We start from the raw sequence: 20,020 nt of genomic DNA, 5'->3' as shown, positions 1-20,020 counted from the left end.
GTTGTTTACAAAGAGGTTTTTTGAGGAGGGAAGTGATGACAATGATTTTTGAAACAAAAGGGGTTTTTGACTGGGGAAATAGAACCAGTTACAATGCCAGATAGCACGAGGCCCAGTTAGAGAAGTTGGGTGATCAGCATTTTAGTGGAAGTAAGGTTGAGGAAGTAGGATATGAGGAGCTCAGTTTGGGCATGGCAGCGAATGGGAAAAAAATTAGAGTTTTGGGGTTGACGATGTGCATGGAGAAAAGGTGGAGTGGGGGAGGGTGTGGTGGAAGTAGCAGAGGCAGCTGAATGCATATAATTTAAATTGGTGACAAATAAATCCATGAAGTTGTTTCACTTGTTGTGAGGGTTGATGAGGCAGGGGAAAGGAATTTAATGAGGCAGTTGTTAGTGCAAAAAGTAAACTGTGGATTATCTTTGCTCTCCAGGACATTACTAGTTTGCAGTTTTAACAGAGAAGAGTAAGGCCCAGTACAGCTTGATGTGATCCAACCACACCTAACATTGAATAACAATCCCAGTTGCGTGTCAGATATGTTTAAGTTGATGCCCATTGGATCTGAGGAAGCAAAGACAGTGGATGAGTGACAGTAAAGGTTTTTTTGGGGATAAGGACGTCAAGTTTCGGATTGTTCTGGATGAATTATCTAAGATGGATGGCCCACTTCATCATTATTTTATGAACTTGTAGCTCCAGCAGTGCTTCTCTCACTTGCATCCTCTTTCAAATGCTGGATCCATTCATTAGTATCTGTTGTTACAGATATTCTAATAACCAATGGAGGAAGATGGGGATGGGTGGCGGATGTTTGTAATTTTGATTTTGGGTAATAGTGTAAAAGGAGCAATATTGATGCAGCCAAATGTTATACATCTCTCCCGTTTTCCATTTTCATTGACTTCAAAGTCAAAATTATATCCACCATGTGTTATGGCAGTCTCTATCCGATTCCCCAACAGGATGAGACTTGAGGAAACCGGCTTAGGCTGGGACTGAAGTTATTCATTGCAGCATTCAAAGCACTCCTGAAGAAAAGCTGGGCCTGATGAGACCAGACTGTGCACAGTATTCTAAGTCTGGTCTAACCAAGGGTTCTATATATGTTTAATGTAACTTCTCTGCTTTTCAATTCTATTCATCCAGGGATGGGTCCCACTGCTTCCTTTGGATTTTTATGGCCTTGCTAATCTCTGATGCACTTCTAATGATTTCTGAATCCGCAGCCCTGGGTTCCTTTATTTCTTTCCCCTAGTTATATTTCTTGCCAGTTACTGCCATATTCCACTTTCTCCCTTTTCATTAGTTTTTCAGTCATGTTACGATCGGGTGAGAAGGGGTGAACTCGTTCCCCTCTATTCAACCTCCTCAGTTGGTCGCAAAGGTTTAAGGTTCTTTTCCACAAGGATATACCTTTTCCAAATCAGAATGCATTTAACTGTGAGCAATAAGGAATCAATCAAACAAGGTTTCCTTGAGTCAACGAAAGAGCAAATTTATTAACCACTAACCTCAAGTGAAATAATAAAAACCCATGCCAAGCATTCGGCCCTCATGCAGTCATTCGGGCACACACACACAGAAATCTGAAATAAAGGGAGTTAGAGTCCAACAAAAAAGAAAGGTAAAAGAATATACGGTCAAGTGTCCTGCGATTGTTCTTGAGACGTAGATTTTAAAATCTGCGGCCGATTTGGGTTAGCTGGTTTCTTGGAAGCGGTCAGATGTAGATATTGTAATTATTACAAGATCTTAGTTTGTTGGTAGTTTCTGGTAGAGTTGGCTTCTTGAACCAGGTGACACTCTCATTCCAAAAGGGAGAGAGGGAGAGAGAGCAGCCTTTGGCCTGTTTCCTCTGCTGAAGACTTTCTTGGCACCGCCTGTGTAATGTGCAATCTCTCTAGGGGCTGGGCAGCCTTGCCTTGAAATACTTCATCCACATATTTCCAAGAGGTTTTCGGTGTGTGTCTGTCTGTGGCAGCCATTGTTTTCAATATCCAATACTTTGCATTTTAATGTCTCTTCCTTAAGACAGTTGTGAGCTTTGATGAGTGTCTGGATTTTAGGAAATGTCTCTTCGCACGTCCGAGGGTGATTTGTTTGTTTTCCACCTGCACCTTGGAATGTGGCCTTGCATTTTTAAGCAGTTTGCTCTGTTTCAGTTCAAATTGTAAAACTTCCAGTCAATTGAAAGTTTGAAAATCATATTTTAAAATCTAAAGGGGCACAGCGTCATAATTATCATCCTTTGCTGGTTTCTAAAACTTTTCCAATCTTCAACCTACCACTAATCTTCACAACACTGACTGGGATTTTCTGGCCCTGATGCAGCGGGTTTCACCGTGACGGATGCGGCAAGCCATTCAAATCTCCGTTGACTTCGGTGGGACCAGAAGTTCCTGCCCACTGCTTGCCTTTTCTTTCAATTTCCTTCTTGTAGTTTCTTTCTCAATGGAATATGTCTTTTTTGAGAATTCTGGAATAGCTTCTTAAACATCTAACACTGCTTATTTACCTTCTTACCTTTCAATCTATTTTCTCAGTCCACTTTAGCCAACTCTGTCTTCATAAATTTAAATTAAAGCAATTACAAAGGTAAGACAATAATTTCATACCGTCAAACTGAATATGAAATTTTATCATGTTATGATTATTCTTCTCTACAGGATGCTTTACCACGAGATAATTAATTAATCCTGCCTCATTACACATTACCAGATCTAAAATAGCCAGTTCCCTGGTTGATTCCACAATGTATTGTTCTAAGAAACTGCCTGAATACACGCTACCTTTGCCAATTTGGTTTGTCCAATCTACAAGAAGATTGAAGTCTTCCATGATGACTGGAATACCTTCTTACAAACTCCCGTTATTTGTTGGTTTATACTCCGTCCTACAAAGTAGCTATTGTTAAGGGATCTAAAGACTATTACCATTAGTGACTCCTTTCCCTTACTATTCCTAATCTCCACTCAGAGTCTACATCTTGATCTTCTAAGCCAAGATCATTTCTCACCACTGTACTTATCTCATACTTAATTAACAGAGCTATCCCACTTCCTTTTCATTTCTGCCTATCCTTCTGAAATATCAAGTACCCTTGAATAAAAACAGAATTACCTGGAAAAACTCAGCAGGTCTGGCAGCATCGGCGGAGAAGAAATCAGTTAACGTTTCGAGCCTTCATGGCCCTTCGGCAGAACTGAAGCATAGTTAGGAGAAAGGAGAAATATAAACTGGTTTAAGGTTTGGCGGGGGGGGGGAAAGAGAGGAGTTGAGGGCGTGGTGATTGTGGAGATAAGCAAGCCGTGATAGGAGCAGATAATCAAAAGATGTCACAGACAAAAGGATCAAAGAGGTGTTGAAGGTGGTGATATTTGTCTAAGAAAAGTGCTAATTAAGAATGGAAGACAGGACATTCAAAGTACAGCTCTAGTGGGGGTGGGGTGGAAAAAACTAACAAGGTTTTAGTTTTAGATTTAAAAATAATGGAAATAGGTGGGGAAAGAAGAATCTATATAAATTATTGAAAAAAAAATTTTCAATAATTTATATAGATTCTTCTTTCCCCACCTATTTCCATTATTTTTAAATCTAAAACTAAAACCGTTAGTTTTTTCCACCCCACCCCCACTAGAGCTGTACTTTGAATGTCCTGTCTTCCATTCTTAATTAGCACTTTTCTTAGACAAATATCACCACCTTCAACACCTCTTTGATCCTTTTGTCTGTGACATCTTTTGATTATTTGCTCCTATCACGGCTTGCTTATCTCCACAATCACCACGCCCTCAACTTCTCTCTTCCCCCCCGCCCCCACCTTAAACCAGTTTATATTTCTCCTTTCTCCTAACTATGCTTCAGTTCTGCCGAAGGGCCATGAAGGCTCGAAACGTTAACTGATTTCTTCTCCGCCGATGCTGCCAGACCTGCTGAGCTTTTCCAGGTAATTCTGTTTTTGTTTTGGATTTCCAGCATCCGCAGTAGCTTTTAGCTTTTTGTTTTTATTATTAAGTACCCTTGAATATTCAGTTCCCTGCCTTGGTCACCTTGCAACTATGCCTCCCTAATGGCTATCATATTATCACAGAATCTCACAGTGAAGAGGCCCTTCGGCCCATTGAGTCTGCACTGACATGTGAGAAACACCTGACCTACCTACCTAATCCCATTTACCAGCACTTGGCCCAAAGCCTTGAATGTTATGATGTGCCAAGTGCTCATCCAGGTACTTTTTAAAGGATGTGAGGCAACCCGCCTCCACCACCCTCCTAGGCAGCGCATTCCAGACCATCACCACCCTCTGGATAAAAAAGTTTTTCTTCACAACCCCCCTAAACCTCTTGCCCCTCACCTTGAACTTATGTCCCCTCGTGACCCTTCAACTAAGGGGAACAGCTGCTCCCTATCCACCCTGTCCATGCCCCTCAATCTTGCACACCTTGATCAGGTCGCCCCTCAGTCTTCTCTGCTCCAATGAAAACAACCCAAGTCTATCCAACCTCTCTTCAAAACTTAAATGTTTCATCCCAGGCAACATCCTGGTGAATCTCCTCTGCACCCCTTCCAGTGCAATCACATCCTTCCTATAATGTGGTGACCAGAACTGCACACAGTACTCCAGCTATGGCCTCACCAAGGTTCTATACAACTCCATCACCTCCCGACTTTTGAAATCTATGCCTCGATTGATAAAGGCAAGTGTCCCATATGCCTCTTTCACCATCCCACTAACATGTCCCTCCGCCTTCAGAGATCTATGGACACACACGCCAAGGTCCCTTTCTCAGAATTTCCCAGTGTCATGCCATTCATTAAATACTTCCTTGTCAAATTACTCTTCCCAAAGTGTATCACCTCACACTTTCCAGGGTTAAATTCCATCTGCCACTTATCTGCCCATTTGACCATCCCATCTATATCTTCCTGTAGCCCAAGACACTCAACCTCACTGTTAACCACCCGGCCAATCTTTGTGTCATCCGCAAACTTACTAATCCTACCCCCCACATAGTCATCTATGTCATTTATATAAATGACGAATAATAGGGGACCCAGCACAGATCCCTGTGGTACGCCACTGGACACTGGCTTCCAGTCACTAAAGCATACCTTCTGTCATCACCCTCTGTCTCCTACAACTAAGCCAATTTTGAATCCACCTTATCAAATTACCCTGTATCCCATGTGCATTTGCCTTCTTTTTAAGTCTCCCATGTGGGACCTTGTCAAAGGCTTTGCTGAAATCCATATAAACTACATCAACTACACTACCCTCATCTACACACCTGGTCACCTCCTCAAAAAATTCAATCAAATTTGTTAGGCATGACCTCCCTTTGACAAAGCCATGCTGACTATACCTGATCAAACCTTGCCTCTCCAAGTGGAGATAGATTCTCTCCAATAGTTTCCCTGCCACCGACTTGAGACTCACTGGCCTGTAGTTCCCTGGCTTATCTCTACAACCCTTCTTAAATAGCGGAACCACATTAGCTGTTCTCCAGTCCTCTGGCACCTCCCCTGTGGCCAGAGAGGAATTAAAAATTTGGGTCAGAGCCCCTGCGATCTCCTCCCTTGACTCCCTCAGCAGTCTGGGACACAAATCATCTGGACCTGGAGATTTGTCCACAGTTAAACCTGCCAACACCTCCAATACCTTGTCACTCCCTATATCAATTTGCTCAAGCACCTTGCAGTCTCTCTTCCCGAGTTCGATACCTTCATCCTCATTCTCTTGGGTGAACACAGATGTGAAGTATTCATTCAACACTCAACTGATCTCCTCTGGTTCTATCCACAGATTGACCCAATGGTCCCTAATGGGCCCTATTCTTTCCCTGGTTATCCTCTTCCCATTGATATACTTATAGAATATCTTGGGATTTTCCCTACTTTTACCAGCCAGAGCTTTCTCATATCCACTATTTACTCTCATAATTGCTTTCTTAAGCTCCACCCTGGACTTTCTGTACTCCACTAATGCCTCCGCTGATTTGCTTCCCTTGTACCTGCTAAAAACCTCTCTTTTCCTTCTCATCGTATCCTGAATATCTCTGGTCATCCATGGTTCTCTGGGCTTGTTACTCCTTCCTATCACCCTAGAGCCTGTACCCTCCCCATTTTCTTTTTGAACACCCCCCACTGCTCCTCTGTAGATTTCCCCACAAGTAGCTGTTCCCAATCTACCTTGGCCAGGTCCTGCCTTATTTTACTAAAATCTGCTCTTCCCCAATCTAAAACATTTTTTTGCAACTTGTCTATTTCTTTGTCCATAACAAGCTTAAATTGTATCATGTTGTGTTTGCTATCACTAAAATGTGCCCCCACCACCACCTCAACCACCTGTCCGGCTTCATTCCCCAGAATTAGGTCCAGCACTGCGCTGTCCCTTGTTGGACCCTCTACATATTGACCTAAAAGGTTCTCCTGTACACATTTCAGGAAATCCACTCCATCCAAGCCCTTAACGCTATGTCTATCCCAATTAATGTTGGGAAAGTTGAAATTACCTAATATAATTACCCTATTGTTATTGTTTTTACACACCTCCGCAAATTGTGCACATATTTGCTCCTCAATTTCCCACTATTTGGGGGTCTATAATAAACACCTAACAATGTGGCTACCCCTTTTTTATTCCTAATCTCTACCCACAAAGCTTCATTCCATGCCCCCTCCAAGATATCATCTCTCCTTAGTGCAGTAACTGACTCCTTAACTAATAATGTAATGCCTCCTCCTCTTTTACCCCCTCCCCTGTATCGCCTGAAGATTCTATATCCTGGAATGTTGAGCTGCCAATCCTGCCCCTGCCTCAACCACGTCTCAGTGATGGCTACTATATCACAATTCCATGTGTCAATCCTCACCCTTAACTCATCCGTCTTACCTGTAATACTCCTGGCATTAAAGTAGAGGCCATCCAGCCTTGCCTTACTCCCTTGAAACTTAATGCAGCTGTACTCCCTCTGACTTGATTGGTTTACTGTATTATGTGTCCCTATTCTGCTAACATTGTGTCCCCGCCCCCTGCCGATTAGTTTAAACTCTTCCCAACAGCACTAGCAAACCCGCCCGCAAGGATGCTAGTCCTGCTCTGGTTCAGATATAGTCCGTCCCGCTTGTACAGGTCCCACCTTCCCCAGAAACGGTCCCAGTGATCCAGGAATCTAAGACCCTCCCTCCTGCACCAACTCTTAAGCCACGTATTCATCTGTGCTATTCTCCCATTTCTGAGCTTGCTAGCACGTGGCACTGGGAGTAATCCAGAGATTACAACCAGAGAGGTCTTGCTTTTTAGTCTACTGCCTAACTCCCTGAATTCTTGATGCAAGACCTCATCCCTCTTTCTACCTATGTCATTGGTACCAACATGTACATGACCTCTGCCTTATCACCCTCCCTCTTCAGGGTGCCCTGTAGCCGTTCAGTGACATCCCAGACCCTGGCACCAGGGAGGCAACACACCATCCTTGAGACACGTTGATGGCCACAGTAGCGCCTAAGTGTTCCCCTAACTATAGAATCCCCTATTACTATTGCTCTTCCTCTCTTCTGTACAGACAGGCTGCTTGTGGTGCCAGAAGCTTGGCTCTGTCTGCACTCCTTGGAGGAACCAGTGCCCTCATCAGCCTCCAAAATGGAATACCGATTTGCGAGCGGGACCCCAGGGGACTCCTGAACTACCTGCCTGTTTCTCTTGGATTGCCTGGTGGTCAACCATTCCCTTCCTTCCTCAAGTCCCTTCAGCTGCGGTGTGACCACTTCTCTAAGCGTGCTATCCACGATGCTCTCAGACTTGTGGATGTTCCACAGTGTCCCCAGCCGCCGCTCCAGCTCTGAAACCCGAGCTTCCAGGAGCTACAGCTGGACACACTTCCTGAACAATTGCTGGTCCCGGGCACTGGAAATGTTCCCGGCTTCCCACATGGAGCACACCTCGGCTTTGAGCTCTCCTGCCATGACTTATCCCTTTAAATTAAACCTTTTAAATCAATTGCTCTAGGGCCCTTCTTTCCTGATCCTCGTTACTACAGAGTATACAAACTATAAACCACAAAAAGACCTTAAACTATAAGCGATAAAAGTAGTTAGTACTTACTTGACCTTACCCACTACTTAGCAGTTATTCCTTTCCCTTGTAGCCTCTACTGCTGCAGCAGAGCAAGACCACTCTCTGAAGATTTAAGTTGGATAGCAAAGAAAAAATGCAAAGAGCACCTCTTCCCCAATGTACCAAATTCCCACTGTGCACCAAACTGCCAATTCCCACACTCACTCTGGCTGTGTCTCACTCACGATGAGGTCTCTCCCCGGTTCGTGTGCAAGCACACTGTAGTGTGCTTCTAAATAGTCCCTTTCTTCAATAGAGCTGAGGTGAGCTGAGATGACTCTCACTAGTTAAGCTTCAAATAGTAATCAACACGTATTCAGGCCCTAATCAGGCTTCAGGTGATTGACAGTTAACTGTCACACAGTCAGCTACCTTACCAACCTTTTAACTAGACTACTGAACTTACAAAAACTAAAGAGAAATTAAAGAGAAAGACTTACCAGTTCAATACCCACTGTGCACCAAATTGCCAATACCCACACTCACTCTGGCTGTGTCTCACTCAGGATGAGGTCTCTCCCCTATTCGTGTGCAAACACACTGTTGCACGGTACCCATTTATTTCCATTTGTGCCATCAATTAATCTATCTTGTTACAAATAATATATGCATTCAGATAAAGAACCTTTAATTTTGTCTTTTTACTATTGTTCCCTACTCTGACCCAATGGACGAAATCTTGTTGAGGCATTGGGGGTTTTGCCTGCTGGCTAGAGAGCTGGCGAGAGACCCAAGCTGCCTCTTCTCAGGAAGGCCCGCTAAATCGCGTGCCAATCATGCAGTGGCGAAGCTAGCAGCAGGCCTTCCCCTGGAATCAAGACCCAGGGACGGATGTCTCACCTACTGAGAGCTGCTGTCCAATCAGAGGCCGGCAGCTCTTGTGCTCAGCAGTGGCATAGGGGTGGCCATGCCTGCTGCTGGAAGGACAAGCACTCGAGTCCTGTGATCATGGAGTGACCCAGTCCACATGTTAAGTAACGTGGGATTGGCGGGGGGGGGGGGGGGGGATGGTTTCTGTAGAATGTGGGTTGCAGGGAGAAGGTGGGGGGGCAGGTCGCTCTCAGGAGGCTCCTTCCTTCCCGATGTCAAGTCCCTCAATCATGCACTGAGTGCCTTTGATCGAGGGACCCCCCACTCAAGAAGCTGGCTGCATGGTTTCAAGTACCATGTGACAAGCCCACCTACAGCTGGGTTAACACCAGCTGCTGCGGGATGAGGCCCTTAAGTGGTCATTAATTGGCCACTTAAAGGCCTCAATCAGTGGGGAGGCGGAAAGGTCAACCATGGGCTTTCCCACCCATAACTTGGTTGTGGCAGAGGCGGGTATAGTGTAAAGGGTTCACGTTAAATATGTAAATAGACAGTATATGTCATCAGTGATGCAAGTTCACATGATAATAGAGTTTGTCGATAGTTCTATGTGAAACCTTGTGCTAAGCCTCGTACTGTACATAGTTCGTAGAATGTTCAATAAAAGTAAAGTTTACCCAGGAGATTTCAACCTTTATGTGCTGGTGCACTTTTATGTTTGTACACTCTGTCCCTTCTTGTTACACTCTGGTTATCATTGCCTTGTCCTTTCTCTTTAACCTTATAAATTTCCCGTTACTTGAATCATCCCACTAACTATTTAGTTTAAAGACTTATCTACAGACCTAGTTATTCGATTTGTCAGGTTACTGGTCCCAGGCTTCAAGTGAAGCCTGTCCCAACGGAACGGCTCCCTCTTTCCCCTGTTATCGCGCAAGTACCCCATGATTGAAACCCATTTCTCCCACAACAATCTTTGAGCCAACCATCCGAATCAATGATCTTATTTACTTTATGCCAATGTGCTTGTGGTTCAGGTAGTAATCCAGAGATTATCTTTGTAGTTCTGCTTTTCAAATTAACCCCTAGATGCTCATGCTCCCTCAGCAGAACCTTTCTCTTAGTGGTTCCTATGTTGCCAGTATCTACAGGGACAACAACTGGATCATTCCCCTCCCGCTCAAACAATGTTCTCTAGCCCCAAGGAGTTGTCCTTAAGCCTGACACTGGGCAGATAACACAGCCTTTAGGAGTCACACTTCGGCTGCAAAGAACAGTATCTATCTCCCTAACTATACCGTCCCCTACCATATTCTGTTTAACCAAACACCATCACCCCCTCCTACCCCGCCCAACTTGAAAGGCATGCTGACCACAGTACTCTGTCAGTTTGCTCATCCTCCCTGCAGTCCCTGATCTCATCCACACGGGTTGCAAGAACCTCATATCTGTTGGGCAAGTGCAAGGGTTGAGGATCCTCCAATGTAACTTTGCTCTGGATCCCCATACCTGCCTCTCTCGTAGCCATACTCTCCTGTCCCTGGCCACGGACCAAACTTGAAGCACTTAACTTATAAAGAGGTCTCACTGTCTCTTTATAAATTCTTTCACAGGATGGGGAGGTTGCTGGCCAGGTGAGCATTTGTTGCCCATCGCGAATTTCCCTCAAGAAGGTGGTGGTGAGCTAGCTTCTTGAACCGTGGTAGATCAAGTGGTGTAGGTCGCTCTTCTTCTTTTTGTTGTACTGTAGAATGTCATCTTACATTTTAAAAGCATATTATTTCTTTCTGTTTTAAATGGAGAGGCTCCAGGGAGAGATCAGCAATGAAAAACGAAATATGCAAAATGTTGAAAGTATCAGCAATGACCTTGTAAAAGAGAAGTCCCAGCTTGAAAAAGCTAACGAAACCATTTGCAAAAATATTGAGGGACAAGTAAGAACATATGAGTAAGTGTATTTTTACAAACTTGTTTCTTCATTTCTAAGCCAAGCTATATGGTGATAACTTTATATTTGATTGAACAGATTGAGTGGCAGATCTGGGTGCAGTATGAGCTTCAAAGCCAGCATAAACTGGAAAAATGACATGATACCTTGTTAAATTATGCTTCTGATTACAGTAGATGCCTCCAAGAGCTTTAATCTCCAGGTAACATCAGTTCCATAACCTCATATCCCTATGATTTCTCATCACAAAGTTCAGATGAAATACTAGTTATGTTTATTATTAAATGAGTTTGAGACACACAGGCTGGTGGCTAGCAATGTCCCTTTTTTTTGCTGTGTGCGACCTGTTCATTTAAGTTTATTTGTTCATGGGATATGAACGTTGCTGGCAGGGCCAATGTTTATTGCCCATCTCTAATTGCCTTTGAGAAGGAGGTGGCGAGCTGCCTTTCTGAGCTGCAGAAGTTCATGTGCTGTAGGTGCATCCAGAGTGCTGTTAGGGAGGGAGTACAGGATTTTGACCAGTAATATAGTTCCAAGTCAGGATGGTGTATGACTTGAGCAGAACTTGCATGTGGTGGTGTTCCCATCAGTCTGGTGCCCTTGTGCTAGGTGGTAGAGGCTTTGGGTTTGAAAGGCTCTGCCAAAGGAGGATTGGCTAATTGCTGCGGTGCATCTCATAGATGGTGCACACAGCTGCCACTGTGCATCAGCAGTGAAGGGAAAGCACGTTTGAAGTGGTGGAAAAAGTACCAATTAAGCAGGCTGCTTTGTCCTGGATGGTACTGAATTTTTGTGTGTGTTCTGGGAGCTGCACTCAACCAGGCAAGTGGAAAGTATTCCATCACACTCCCACTTTGTGCCTTGTAGATAGTGTGCAGGCTTCTGGAAATCAAAGTGAATTAATTGCCTCATAACTCTCAGTCTCTGATCTCCTCTTGTAGCCACAGTATTTATGTGGCTGGTCTAGTTAAGTTTCTGTCCAGTGTTAACCCTTAGGCTGTTGATGGTGGGAGATTAGGTGACAATGCAGTTGAACGTCAAGGAGGAAACAGATTATCTCTTGTTGAAAATGGTCATTGCCTGGCATCTGCGTGGCATCAGTATTACTTGCCCAAGCCTGAATGCTGTCTTGCTGCATGCAGGCACAGATTGCTTAGGGAACCAAGGAGTTGTCAGCAGTACCGAACATTGTGCAATCATCAGCGAACAGCCCCACTTCTGACCTTGTGATGGAGGGCAGGTCACTGATGAAGCACGAGAAGATGGTTGGGCCAAGAACATTACCCCGAGAAACTTTTTTTCTAATCATTCATGGGATGTGGGTGTCACTGGCTATGCCAGGATTTATTGCCCATCCCTAATTTCCCTTGAGCAGATGGTGGTGAGCTAACTTCTTGAACAGCTGCAGTCCATGTGTTGTAGGAACACCCATTGTACTGTTAGCGAGGGACCCAGTGTCACTGAAGGAACGGCAATATAGTTCCAAGGCAGGATGGTGTGTGGCTTGGAGGGAAACTTGCAGGTGATGCTGTTTCTATGCACCTGCTGCCCTTGTCCTTCTAGGTGGTATAGGTCGCAGGTTCAAAAGGTGTTATTGAAGGAGGCTTGATGAGTTGTTGCAGTCCATCCTGATATGGTACACACTGCTGCCACTGTGTGATGGTGGTGGAGGGAGTGAATACTTAAGGTGAATAGGGTGCTAATTAATTGAGCTGCTTTGTCTTGGATGTTGAACTTCTTGGAGGTTGTAGGAACTGCACTTATCTAGGCAAATGGAGAGTATTTCATCACACTCCCGACTTGTGCCTTGCACATGGTGGACAGGCTCTGGGAAATCAGGTGGTGAGTTACTCACCACAGAAATCCTCTAACCTTTATTTGTGGCCACAATATTTATATGGTTGGTCCAATTCAATTTCTGGTCAATGTCAACTCCCAGGATGTTGATAGTAAGGGATTGAATGTCAAGAGGAGATGGTTAGATTCTCCCTTTTTTTGAGATGCCCTCCTGCTTCTGTGGCACAAATGTTACTTGCCATTTATCAGCTCAAGCCCGAACGTTGTCCAGGTCTTGCTGCATATGGACACGGGCTGCTTCAGTACTTGAGGAGTTGCGAATGGTACTGAACATGTGTGCATTCAGCAGCAAACATCCCCACTTCTGATCTTATGATGGAGGGAAGGTCATTGATGAAGCAGCTGAAGATGGTTAGGCCTAGGACACTACCCTGAGTAACTCCTGCAGTGATGTCCTGGAACTGAGATGATTGATCTCCAACAACCACAACCATCTTCCTTTGTGCTGGGTGGCCCAACCATGTCCAATCTGCAGAGAGCTTTAGCCCTGACCCCTACGGACTTCAGTTTTGCTTGGGCTCCGCGATGCCACACTCAGCCAAATGCTGCCTTGAAGTTTAGGGTAGTCACTCTTGCCTCACCTAGGGTTCAGCTGTTTTGTCCATATTTGCACCAAGGCTGTAATGTGGTCAGGTGCCGAGTGGCTCTGGCAGAACCCAAGTTGAGCGTCAGTGAGTAGGTTATTGCTGCCATAAGTGCCACTTGATAGCAATGTAGACAACACCTTCTATAACTTTGCTGATGATCAAGAGTAGGCTAGCAGGCAGTTGGATTTCTCCTACTTTTTGTGGACTGAACATACTTGGGCAATTTTCCACATTATCGGGTAGTTGCCAGTATTGTAGCTGTACTGGAACAGCTAGTCTTGGGGTCCAGCTAGTTCTGGAGTACAAGGCTTCAGTACTACTGCCGGTATGTTGTCAGGGCCTACAGCCTCGCAGTATCCAGTCCCTTCAGTTTGCCATCACCTGAAAAAAAATTGAATTGGCTGAAGACTAGCATCGGTGATGCTGGGCACCTCAGGAGGAGGCTGAGACAGATCCTGGAACAATGTATTTGTCCCTCCCTGACGTTTTGCAATGTCTGAAACTCAGACTCCAGCTCATCAACTCGGAGATGAAATTCCTTGAGCAGCAGACACTTACTGCAGATGTGATCGTTTTGGATCAAACTGTAGACACACTGCAGATGTGATTGTTTTATATTACACTGGTGTCTACTACATGTTGCAGGTACAACACATCGTCTGATTGACATTTCTATTGTATTTTATTTAACTAATTTTAAGTTTGAAATATCACTCAATTATCTCTTTTTTTATTCATTCATGGGATGTGGGTGTCAGTGGCTAGGCCAGCATTTATTATCCATCCCTAATTGCCCTTGTTCAGAGGAAATTTAAGAGTCAACCACATTGCTGGTAAGTCTGGAGTCAAATGTAGGCCTGACCAGGTAAGGACAGCAGATTTCCTTCCCTAAAGAACATTAGTGAACCAGATGGGTTTTTACAACAATCGGCAATGGCTTCATGGCCATCATCAGGTTTTCAGTACAAGATTTTTATTGAATTCAAATTTCGCCATCTGCTATGGTGGGATTCGAACCCAGGTCCCAGAGCATTACCCTGGGTCTCTGGAGCACTAGTCCAGTGACAATAACACTCTACCACCATCTCCCCTGCTAATAATTTTAATAACTTTGGCCTGAATTTCGTGCACCCCTGTCGGTGCTTTTACAGCCGGGTTGGGGGGCGGCGGGGAGAGTGATTGGTGTGGCTGCATGAAATTGAAGAACGGGAACAGGATTCTCCCCAGGTTCCCGCCCGTCCTGACCACGCAGTGACTTCAGGCTGGGACAGCCAAGGCCTGAGACAGGAAGCCCACCCTTGCCCAAATTGAGGCTCTCAAGGGGTCACTTACAGGCAGATTCCTGTCTAGGCTCAATTTTGAGGCTGGCGGGAGCATTTACCTGGTGTGAGGGAAGCCTGAAAAAGAATGGGCTTAGATCTCGGGGTGGCTCCAACAGAAGTCCCCTTCTGACTGTGGGCGCAGCCCCCTGAAGGTCCAGTGGCTACTGGATTTCCCTACCCCCACCCCTAGCCTCTCCCCCGACAACCCGATCATCCCTTTTGTGCTCCCAGAGGCCTTCCCTACCCTCCCTGCCATGGGACTCCTTAAACGTACCTTGTCCTTCGGTCCCAGGACTTAAGCTCAGGATTGTTGATGCATCTCCTCTTTAGTCCACTGCAGCTCCTGTCACTGCAGGGTCTGGAGAGCTGCCGACGAGATTAGCCGGCAGCTCTCTAAGGTGGGACTTCCTCCCGAGTAAGGGATGGAAGTCCTGCTTGCAGCCAAGTGATGCTCATTCGAGTGTGAAATGGCTGCGGGGATATGTACCCGCCAACTCTTCAGATGGTGGGAAGGGAGACTCCACCATTCGAAAAATTTAGGCCCTTGTTTAATTTAATAAATTTAGTTATTGCTTTAGGTCTTTACTGTAGATTAGCCCACAGTCCTAGTTTAACCTTTTTTTTTGTATATATACCAAGAAGCACCCTCTTACCCCCGACAACACCAAAATCCCATACTTGCCAAATTCCCCTGCAGTCTGGTGAAATCTGCACTCATGTGCAGCTGCTCTGTGCAAATACTCTTACTAGGAACTCACTTGTTGTTTTACTTACCCCAAATGACATTTATAATTTCCTGACTCTTAGTTTAAACCAATGCCCTAGTTCAGAGAGAAAAAAATAAAAAATAAACATTCACCAACCAATTATTTACCTGCTTTCCAGTGATATCACACACTGATTTTTTTCTCTCCTTCTTTCAAACTCGATTCGAAAACGGTCTGTCTGCTCTTACTGCTGCTGCTTCCAATCAGCTGCTCTCACAGATCCGTCTGCTCTCATTGCTGCAACTAGCTCAGTCTGGGTCTCAAGGCTTCAGCTTTACTGAAGCACTCTGCCCCACTGCTTCTCTAGCAGATTTGTCTGATCCCACTGCTGTTCCCAACTGAACAGCCAGTGAGGGGTCACCGGTGGTGGCGAGATAGAGCTGAGTACCAACAGCATACATGTAGAATTTCATGTTCTGTTTTCGGATGCTATCGCTAAGGGATAGCATTTAGATGAGAAATAGAAGGAGGCCACATGTGGATCCCTGGAACTCCTGAGGTAACACAGCGAGAGTGGGGAGAGAAGCCATTGCAGATGATTCGCTGGCTACAATTAGATAGATAAGAATGGAATCAAGCTCAGATAGTTCCACCAATCTGGATGATGGAGGAGAGAAATTGGAGGAAAATGGCATGATCAACTGTGTCGAAAACTGCAGACAGATTGAGAGAATGATAAAGGATAGTTTACCACAGTCACAGTGAATGTCATTATGACTTTAACAAGGGGCATTGCAGTACTGTGACTGGCTGGAAACTTGACTGGATGGATTCAGACATGGAATTGTAGTTGGGCATGGTTTTGGAAAGCGACAACACATTCAAGAACCTTTGAGAGGAAAGGGGGGTTGGAAGTGAGGCAGTCAAAGCAGTCAAAATTAGATTGTTCAAGGATTTGGGATTGGGGGGAAGAGTAGGGTAATCCTCTGGAAGCACAGGTTCAGATCCCACCACAGCAGTTTGTGGAATTTAAATTCAATTAATAAAGTCTGGAATTGAGTGCTGATCTCAGTAATGATGACCATGAAACTATCATCAAATGTAAAAAAAAATCTGCTTTACGAATGCCCTTCAGGGAAGGAAATCTGCCATTCTTACCTGGTCTGGCCTATATGTGACTCCAAATCCACAGAAATATAAAACAAAAACAGAGATACCTGGAAAAACTCAGCAGGTCTGGCAGCATCGGCGGAGAAGAACAAAGTTGACGTTTCGAGTCCTCATGACCCTTCAACAGAACGAAACGTCAGCTTTGTTCTTCTCCGCCGATGCTGCCAGACCTGCTGAGTTTTTCCAGGTATTTCTATTTTTGTTTTAGATTTCCAGCATCCGCAGTTTTTTGTTTTTACCACAGAAATATAGTTGACTCTTAACTGCCTTCTGAAATGGCCCAGCAAGCCATTCAATTCAAGAGCAATTAGGGATGGGCAACAAATGCTGGCCTTGTCAGCGACACCCACATCCCATGAAAGACTGAAAAAGACTTCTGCCGATTTGATTTTAATACAGTGAGGATGGAAGAAGGAGAATGGGGAACAATACATGAGGAAAGGGAAATATTAAAAATATCAGCTAACATGGGGCCCAGTAAGGGAAGTTGAGTGGTTAAATTTGATTGGAACAGCATCAAGGGAGCAGGAGATGCATGTCATTGATAAGGGAAGGTTGGAGAGATCATTTCAGGAGATGAGATGGAATCTAGAGAAATGTGAGTTCACAACTAGGGCAGCAGTGGGTTTTTGTGCAAGTTTGTCCTGATAGGCTCGGGGACAGGAGAGAAGCAGCAGAGGCAGCTGAATGGATGGTTTTCATCTTTGTGACAAAAACGTCTATGGTCCACACACTTATTATTGGAGGTGAGGGAGGAGGAGGCAGGGTAGGGTGGTTCAAGAAGATAATTTATAGTACAGAGAAGGTGGGGATTATTTTTGCGTCCCTGGTTGATCTTTGCATAGTTGTGGTGATGAAGAGCATTGTCTGATAGTGCTTTAAGTGGTCCAGTTAGGTCTGGTGATGAATGGCTAGACCAGTTGTTCACCAAAGACTTTCAAGTCTGCGTTCCTTGGGGTGGGGATGAGGGGGACCAGGAGGAACAATTTGGGTGAGAAAGACTAACAGCTCTTCTGGGGACAAGAGCATTAAAGGTGATGCAAAGGGCATGATTTAGCAAATCAATAGCTATCAAGGTGTCATGATGAATTGAAGGCCAAAGGCTAAATAGTTGAGACTTTGAAATTGCAGTGGCAATTGACTCGAGGAAGAGTTTTTTTCCAGGGATGGACAGGGAAAATGTTTGGTTGGGAGGGGTAATGGGAGTATGGGTAGAGAGCAATTTGAGGAAATGATCAGAGATTGCCTTTTCAGTGATCGTGTAATAATGGGGGTTTAACGACTGCCTGAAACTAGAGAAATATCAAACAGTCTGAAGTCTGGAAGCTCACTCAGTGTAAACCTCCCTCCCTCTAAACCTTCACACAGGTGAAAAACACAGACCAATGAAAGTAACCAACCCACAGATAAGCATGGACAACAGTTTCCAATAACATAAGGGGCAAACAACTCACAGACCAAGAACAAAGTGCTTCATCTCTTAAAAGTCACATTGCTCTTATTGCTGACACAATGGTGTCAATAAACCCTAGTGGAGTAATGCACTCTTCTCAGAACCACCATGTGGTCAAAATGTTTTATGGATTTATACACGTGAATATAAATCCAATTCACATTGACTTTACTTTTTTCCCCTACGCAATGTTTTATTGATCAAAAACATTATTGATCAAATTTTCTGTGAAACAGTAATTGACCAACTTGGCACATCAGGGACAGAAGAAGGTCACAAGTGTCTGAAATTACGAACAGACACTTTTAATAGTTTAGAATATCACAGGTGACACAAAATCAGAAAACTGGGAGTGTGTAGCATACAGTATATTGAATTAAGTGAAGACAAGTGGGAAAATACTTCTGATTTTTCCTGGCAGGTTTGTTGCAGATCTGAAATATATCAATTACATTTTTATACAAGTGTGATGCTATAAATGCGAAAGTGTAAACAGGAGTTTAAAAAGTTTATACAAAAAGGATAGAAAAAATTATGCAGCTGAAAAAATTCTCCTGATGAATAAGTTTGATTTAGATCTTTTATTTGTGTCTGTGTTTGTACCTCAGAGCTATAATGTGTTTGAGAAACTACCTGTGGTGCAAAATAACTATTTTTTGGCAATGAAGTTTGAAAACTACTTTGGTGATGGTCAACATTCAACTCTAACATTTCTGCAGTCTTAACTGATTGAGAGCATTACAGGTCTAATGCCCACAAAATCATATTTATAAAATAGTCAGTCTTTAATATGATAGAATAAATAAATGATTTCATGTTGTTACTACAGCACTAAAGCAAAAGTAATTGCCATCTATTGGTCTAATTGAAGTGTATTTTCAAAGTTAAATTTTTCAAATGGATGGCTGGTTTTAGTAAATCAGCAATGCAGCAAATCTTTGATGCCATGTTCATCTATCCATATTATTAGTTCTTAATGTAAGGGACAAAACAATGTCTAATAATTCACTTCAAATGCAGTCAAACATTACCTTTAGGCTTAAGTCTCTGTTTGGATCTGAATCCTGAAGAGCTTGCTGCTGTGGCTAGATTGATAGCTGTTGTGGAAAATGCCATGGACCCCAATTCTGTTCTCCTCTGCCCAGCAGTCACGTCATTAGGTTCTTCCAAATTTTCAGAACTACCTGACCATTGCGCTCCTGGTGAGATCATAGACTGGAGCAGATCATTCATGGCTGGGTTGGAAGTGAGAGAAAATAAATTAGTACGTTCAATGTACAATAGTCTTCCTTGAACACACATAATTTCACATTTGTTTTATAGCATTCCGATCATTTCAAGGCTGCACCTATTATTTTATCCATGTACTCATGAAAAACTGAGTTGAAAGGCAGTTTTACAAAAAATTCCTTTCAAAACTATTTCCCAAAAAAGTTATATATAATTTATTTAATACAGCATCAGGAAGGAATGTCATGCTTTTGTTGTTATGAAAAACACATCGAGTTAAAAGCAAGGGCAATTCGGAGAGCTGTTAAAGCTAAATTGAAAGGAGTAGTAGAAATGTACTGACACAGTAAAAAAACTTCTAAGTGACTAGTTTTATTAGACTCAAATGTAAATTATGTATTAAGTTAGCTATGATTCTACAACACAGATTAAAACATGAAATGATCAAAATATTTAAAGAAAAATAATTAGTTTGACTAATAATTTACAAAGTAAATCCTTTAGATCCTATGTTAGCTAATCCTATTTCTGTCACAAATTTTGCTCTTTTATGTTTATGCCATTTTGAGCATATGAAATGATGCTTTAGAAATGTTTCCTTGTAGAATAACATGCTCTATTATTGCTATCTATTAAAATATAAAATTAAAAAGGCATGAAAATGTTGGTATTTTTTCTCAGCAGGTATTTTTCCAGCATAAATTTTTACTCTTTTCATTCTCCTTAGACCATTTCTATCTTAAATTGTGAAACTAGCACTGCTTGCAATTGTCCTCAATGATATTCAATAATTCTCTAATTTCCTACTGGCAAG

At 43.5% G+C, this 20,020-nt stretch overlaps 1 protein-coding gene across 15 annotated transcripts in view; it reads right to left on the bottom strand.

Moving 5' to 3' along the window:
- ccdc88ab (coiled-coil and HOOK domain protein 88ab) overlaps positions 1-20,020 on the bottom strand; it is a 350,607-nt gene that overhangs the window by 19,588 nt on the left and 310,999 nt on the right. For all 15 annotated transcript variants that reach the window (XM_078556951.1, XM_078556946.1, XM_078556945.1 and 12 more), the window contains one exon: positions 19,008-19,211. In XM_078556951.1, coding sequence (XP_078413077.1) covers positions 19,008-19,211 — 204 coding nt within the window. The remainder of the gene's footprint in view (positions 1-19,007; positions 19,212-20,020) is intronic.

Source organism: Cetorhinus maximus, chromosome 14, assembly GCF_964194155.1.
Source record: "Cetorhinus maximus chromosome 14, sCetMax3.hap1.1, whole genome shotgun sequence".
Lineage (NCBI taxonomy): Eukaryota > Metazoa > Chordata > Chondrichthyes > Lamniformes > Cetorhinidae > Cetorhinus > Cetorhinus maximus.
This window is presented reverse-complemented; position numbering and strand designations above follow the sequence as displayed.